At 40.3% G+C, this 6,942-nt stretch overlaps 1 protein-coding gene across 1 annotated transcript; it reads left to right on the top strand.

The window, feature by feature from the left end:
* The first annotated feature begins 1,337 nt into the window (after window positions 1-1,337).
* Window positions 1,338-5,486, top strand: LOC113533632 (polyadenylate-binding protein 3). Its single transcript, XM_026925899.3, has 6 exons — window positions 1,338-1,474; window positions 1,580-1,675; window positions 1,914-2,189; window positions 2,870-2,965; window positions 3,354-3,605; window positions 3,872-5,486. Exons 2-5 carry the CDS (start codon window positions 1,616-1,618, stop codon window positions 3,441-3,443), a joined length of 522 nt encoding a protein of 173 aa, XP_026781700.1. The 5' UTR covers window positions 1,338-1,474; window positions 1,580-1,615; the 3' UTR covers window positions 3,444-3,605; window positions 3,872-5,486.
* Window positions 5,487-6,942: the final 1,456 nt, after the last annotated feature.

Raw genomic sequence — 6,942 nt, 5'->3', positions numbered from 1 at the left:
GTTTCAAATGCTGTCTGAGTTGTAAAATTGGGTTTAACTACGTTAGCAATAACACAGGAAAAGTATTTATAAAAAGACAACCTCAGAATTAGCTTTATAGCAACAGGACAGTATGCATGTGGTAATTGTAATATAATTTTCCATCAGATGTAAATGTGAATGTTAGATACACAGTTGCACACTTTAGGTCACATGGAGATAAAAAAAAAAAAATTCATGGAAAGGGTTATGTTGCTCATGTGTCTAGTGCTCATGCTTTATATATATATATATATATATATATATATATATATATATATATATACACACACATATATATATATATACACACACATATATATATATACACACACACACGCACACACACAGTTCTTGTCAATTATACAATAATAATAACAATAACAACAACAATAATAATTTCTCTTCTTTTGCCTTTTGTCTCTCAGTGTGAAGGTGTTCAGGCTGGCAGCATAACTGCTCCTCTGGCTCCATCTGTCTCGACATCTCCACAAGTGTCAGAGCCTGAGCCCAAGTCTGTCTCCCATCTCCAGTTTCAGCCTTCCATGCAAAGCAAAGACATCGTTTCTGAAGCACCACCATCCACACCGCCAGCTCCTGCAAAGCTTACATGTTGTGATATCATGGATGCTGAGGATGCTGGCCTGGAGAACGTAGAATGTTTCTGTTTACACGTGAGACACTAAGCTTGTGAATAAGTTGGGCATACACAACATAAATCTTATTTCTGTGGGGTCTCTAATCCTCTCTCTCTTTCTGTGTAAAACATAATCGCTGGAGCATGAATACCATCAAACAGGTAGAGGAGCAGAAGGAACAGGCAAAAGTCCAGCAGGTTCCTTAAGAAGCTACTTAAGGAACACCTTGGCAAGAACACCAAGGTACAGCAGTGAATTTTGCTGATCACAGGCCTGAGAGGACACGCTTTATGTCCATATATGGACGTGTAGGCATGTCTGAGTTCATGTGTGAATATCTGAGAGCCTTTTTAAAAATTTTCCAGAGTCTATGTACAGAAATGTTGGTGCTTCTTTTAGTCTATTAGAGACATGGGAGGTTGAGAAATGGAAATGTATAACTGGGTGTAGATGATCAGGGAAGTGGATAATTATGAGTCTTACACAATACATATGATTATCATGAAGTCAAATGTTACTCAAATGCACAATGTTACTCAAAAGGGTACAATGCTGTTTTGGACCAGGTTTTGTACAGCTGTATTATGCTGTTTCACATTTTTAGCTTAATGTTGTTGTTGTTGTTGCTCTTTCGGCTGCTCCCATTAGGGGTCACCAAAGTGGATCATTAGCCCGCATATTTGATTTGGCACAGTTTGTACGCCCAGTGCCCTTCCGGATGCAACCCTCCCCAGTTTTTATCCAGGCTTGGGACTGGCACTGAAAGCACACTATTGCACACCAGTTCCCTGGCCAGGAAACGAACGCGGGCCGCAGCGGTGAGAGTTTTGTGGCCTAACCACTAGTCCTCCAGGGACCCACATTTTTAGCTTAATAATTGGTTTAATTAACACACTGGATGTTGACTCTGGCCTGTTCTGTAGACAGTCAAACTGTTGCTGAAGAATCTTTACTACAGTATGGATGACAGGTGCCTACATGAAGAGTTCCTGCCATTTGGAGCTGTCATCAGTGCAAAGGTCCCTTACAATTATTAATCCCTACATTTTATTCCTTTCACAATAACTTGTGTTCACTTCCCCTTACTCGCTGTATTACGTCAAAACCAGTGTTCACTTGCAGCACAAGGAGACGAGTGTGTAGTGGGGTGGGTTTTTTCCTCAGCTGGTATATTTTCCGATTATTATGATATTTTTAACGTTTAATGCTCGTAATGCTCATTCTTTGTTTTCTGTACCTCCTCACTATCCCCTACAGGTCATGATGGAGAATGGCTGCTCCAGAGGTGCTGGATTTGTCAGCTTCTCATCTCCCGATGAAGCCAGAAAGGCCATTGTGGAGATGAACGGCAGGTTGTTGGGCAGCAGGCAAATGTATGTGAGTCCGGCTCAGAGCAAGGAGGAGCATCAAGGAAGGGACGGAGAGAGGACCGACAGTACCGGCCTACTGAACCTTGCCCAAATCCACACAAGGCTAAACAGAACATCCGGCCACAGCGCAAGTCCCAGCTGTCTGATTGTATATCAGTTCTGTGTTAAGTGTAACAACACTGGAGTTTGGGTTTATATATATAAAAAACTGTTTGATGATTTTTAGTTTGGGTTTATATATATTAAAAAACTGTTAGATGATTTTTGTTTTATGTCGTTTTGCCTCAAATCATCATTCAGTCTCTGTAAGTTTGCAATCTTTACCATTAGCTAAATTTTACTTTCTGCCTATCCAATTTCGGTACTGAAATCGATGCTAGTCTAACCTGGTATTAGCAAAAAAACAACAACAACTAAACAAATAAAACAAATAAAAACAGTAAAAAAAAAAAAAGTTAAATATAGTTTGTGTCAAAGTTAGCACATTAGCAAAACTTACTGTTTGGCCGCTAGAGTGAAGTGATTGGATGCTAAATTGAAATGATTGGATGTGGCTAGAGATGCAGCTCCAGAGCTTAGGAAAAGCAGCAGTACAAGAACACAAGCAGAGCGCAAACCACACCGCAGCCCCTGAATGCACAGATACGATTCTGATTATTTTCCAGGGACTTTTATGATTTGGACCAGGTTTTGGTCATAGCTGTGTTATGCTGTCTCACATTTTTAGCTTAATAATTGGCTTAATACTGAGCGATTGATCAGTATGTATTTAAAGCCCACAGTGCAAACACACACATGCACATGTTCAAACATTGGATGTTGACTCTGCTCTCTGTTTTGTAGCTGGTCGTACTCTTTGTGAAGAATCTGGATTACAGCATGGATGACAGGCACCTACATGAAGCATTTGTACCATTTGGTACCGTCATCAGTGCAAAGGTCAATTACTAATTACTATACAATTTGTACTAAACTTTACAATTACTAATCCCTACATTTTATTCCTTTCCCAGTAATCTATGTTCACTTCCCCTTACTCGCTTTGTTACATCAAAACCAGTGCTCACTTGCAGCACAAGGAGATGAGTGTGTAGCTGGGAGTTTTTTTCTTTTTCTGTATTTGCTACCTTTACCTTGATACCTTTAACACAGAAGAGTTACGTATCAGCTATGGGGAGGTGCAATACCAGAACCCTAATACTAACATGACATAGCTGCTCTGTTTATATTTGGGTGTACAGACAGTGCTAGTTTTTCCTCATGGTTAGCCACGAGAGTGTGTAATGCTCATTTTTTGCCTTCTGTATCTCCTCGCTGACCCCTACAGGTGATGATGGAGAACAGCCGCTCCAGAGGAATTGGATTTGTGTGCTACTCATCTCCTGATGAAGCCACAAAGGCCATCAGAGAGAGATGAATGGAAAGATGTTGGGCAGGAGGCCACTGTCTGTGACTCTGGCTAAGAACAACGAGCAGCGCAAGGCTTCCCTCGCCTGGAATGAGCAGTGGACGGAGAGCAGCCGTCCTACCGAGCCCCATCTGAGACCACACAGGGCCAAGCAGAGGGTCCAGCCACAACGTGAGTCACAGCTGTCCTTATAATGTCTTACAGAATGTATCTTGCTGCCTGCTATGTAGGGAGTATCCTACAAATCTAAAATAGTGCAATGGTAATACAATATTGTGATAATATTATAAACCATGATAAAAGGTTTGACAATTATTATGATATAAAAAATCTAATATCTGCACACTCCTACTGAACACACACTGTGTACCTGTGAAACATACACGCGCACACACACACCCTGTGTAAAGTAACACAGCTCTGCTTTTCTCTTCCAGGTCATCCCTCTGGATGAATAAATGAAAATTACAAGTGCAAAATGCCACATAAATGGTCTGGGTCTTTATCATAGTAAATAATGTTGGTGTAAATAACTCACACAGTAGCAGCAGTAAAGGTGCTGTGCTGTTAAGTAATCAGTCTTAAAATTCAACCTTAATACACTGGAATTTTCATTAGAAATGAAAGAGACAGCAACATGAAAAGAGAATAGTAATAATTGAGTGTTGTTCATAAAAGCCTTGAAAACAGACCATGTAACAGTACGCTGCTCACAGAACATGGCAGACTCAGGACGCACGTGAGATTTAATTTATTGGTGCTCGGGCCCTTTGGTACAGTCAGTGGGCAGTTACGTAAAACTATGTTAAAAAAAAGCTTGGTCGCCACTTATCCTGCTCAGCTTCGGCATTTACTGATAGAGAAAGCATAAATAAGGCATTACAAGCACTACCAAAGTGAATCAAGCTATTACAAACTGTCACAATCATATCCTCAATCTTTACCAAATAATTCAGAAACTGTGAGTGACTACGTTTAACATTGTCATTATGCTAACAACATTCCTGTTGGCACACATTTCTACTGTGGCCCCTAAGTGCAAAACACAAACAAACCATAAAAAATGCAACAGCTAAATAAAAAGCACCCCAACACACATCGAAACGCAACAGCAAATCACAAATACATCAATGTTAACTCAAAACAGAAAGGGCTGAAAGGGTATACCCTACTATACAGTAGGCAAAAAGCAGTACGCCAAAAGAGTAGTATATCCAAATTCTCAGTATTCATAAAACAGTAGGCGAGAAAAATTGTCACTGCGCTATCTCATAAGGCAAAAGGGACTGGCGTGGAAGAGCTGTCAGAATCAAAAATGGTGAAAGGCAGCGCGTTGGCTCTTTTTAAAGTGTAAGTGCTATAGGTATTAAACGTTGTTCCCTGTGGTTAAACCGTACTTGTTTAACAACAGCTGAGTAAACTGTTAACTTGTTGAAGGTTAACAAGAAAAAACAGTTGCCACAGCTTCCCTCAAAATACCAGTGACTGCCTTGCTCACTTTATGCACTATGTCATGCACAGAGGACTTGGGGATGGCCCGTGACGCCAATCTGTATTATGCTGCATGGACAAGCCAGTAGAGGAAGACAAGTGCTTCAATGTGCCTTTGCCACCATGGTCGGAATCGGACTTTAGTGCAGCAATGAGGGACATGACGGACTGCTGAGAAAGCCGGAGATCACCACAGAGGTCAGCTGTCTCATAAAAATACAGCCGCAGGATTGGCACAGCTGTGTTGAGGTAGCAGTAGGATGTGGGGCTCACAGTCTGTAAATGTGTACATAGTTTGTTAGAATAGTAAACTTGAAAAAGTCTTTCATGCTTCTTGTATTAACTTACTTGTCTGTGTATACATTAATTCATTCTTTCATGTTTGCTTATTTGTATTCATTTAATCAATCATTTTTATTCATGATTCCTGTTTGATTTTTTTTGTCTTTGTAAATTCATTCATTAATCTTTTCTTGCTTGCCTATGGATGCATACATTTATGTGTATTAATTCATTCATTCATTCATTCCATTGTAGTATCACAAATAAATGAATGACTTTCAAAGTAATTGCTGGTATATGTCATTATTCTGTTTACAAAGCCCTTTGTGTGGGGGGAGAGGGGGGAGTCGAGGAATCAAATCTGAGGTAAATTTTACACAATTTGCTAGGTGGTGATTGCTTTTTTTGAATAAAAATAAAATAAAACAACTGTGTCCAAAGGCGTGATCTCCAAGCAGCAGCATCCCAATGTCTCTGCTGTGATGTACTACCAAACATCATCAAAACGCCGACGAAAACTGCAAGTATCATATAAATCATTTCACCGTGAGGGCAGTACAGGTGCCTTACTATGGCAAGTTCTTTTAAGTTTTTGCGGATATAACGTCGTAGGTCACGTGACAATGCCAACAGGGTGGATGTAGTATGGCAAGATTGTATTCATACTACAGACATATACTACAGACATTGAACGAAGTAGGTACTGTCACAGTACGCGATTTCGGATGCACAGTTGGTCTTTACTGAATACTGCATGCTTATTGCTGATTGGCTACAGTCAGTGTGGAAGTAACTGGTTTTATTGACCTTTGGGGTGGTTTTGAGTATATTTTTGGCTGTATACTTCTAATTTTTAATTGAGTAAGATTTTGACACATTACTTTCTCTTACGTATAAATTGTGAGTCCACCACTGGTTATAGCTATTTGTTATCTGATAACATTTCTGTAGACTCTGGAAATTTTTTAACAGGCTCTCTTATATGCACACATTAACTCAGAGATATGCCCACATGTCCATATATGGACATAAAGCTCATCCTCTCAGGCCTGTGATCAGACTTTTCTGCTGTACCTTGGTGTTCTTGCTGAGGTGTTCCTTAGGGAGCTTCTTGGTCCTAACAGGCAGCTGCTGGACTTTAGCCTGCTCCTTCTCCTCGTCTACCTTCTGCTCTTCTACCTGGTTGATGGTATTTTTGCTCCAGGGATTCTGTTTTACACAGAAAGAGAGAGAGAATTAGAGGATTAGAGACACCACAGAAACAAGATTTATGTTGTGTGTGCCCAACTTATTCACAAACTAAGTGTAAACAGAAAGGTTCTACATTTTCAGCCCAGCGTCCTCTTTGTCCGTGATATCACCCCATGTAAGCTTTGCAGGAGCTGGCGGTGTGGATGGTGGTGCTTCAGAAATGACGTCTTTGCTTTGCATGGAAGGCTGAAACTGGAGATGGGAGACAGACTTGGGCTCAGGCTCTGACACTGGTGGAGATGTCGAGACAGGTGGAGCCAGAGGAGCAATTATGCTGCCAGCCTGAAATTATTGTTATTGTTATTATTATTGTATAATTGACAAGAACCTTCACACTGAGAGACAAAAGGCGAGAGTTATCATTATTATTATTAATAGTAGTAGTATTGTATAAGTGACAAGACTTAACTGTTAATGTGTGTTTATATAAAAGCATGAGCAATAATCTTACAGGAGGTGCTGTCGGGCTTGATGTGGTTCTCCA

Source organism: Pangasianodon hypophthalmus, chromosome 8 (assembly GCF_027358585.1).
Source record: "Pangasianodon hypophthalmus isolate fPanHyp1 chromosome 8, fPanHyp1.pri, whole genome shotgun sequence".
Taxonomy (NCBI): domain Eukaryota; kingdom Metazoa; phylum Chordata; class Actinopteri; order Siluriformes; family Pangasiidae; genus Pangasianodon; species Pangasianodon hypophthalmus.
Note: the sequence above shows the minus strand (reverse complement) of the source record. Positions and strands in the feature narration are given on the sequence as shown.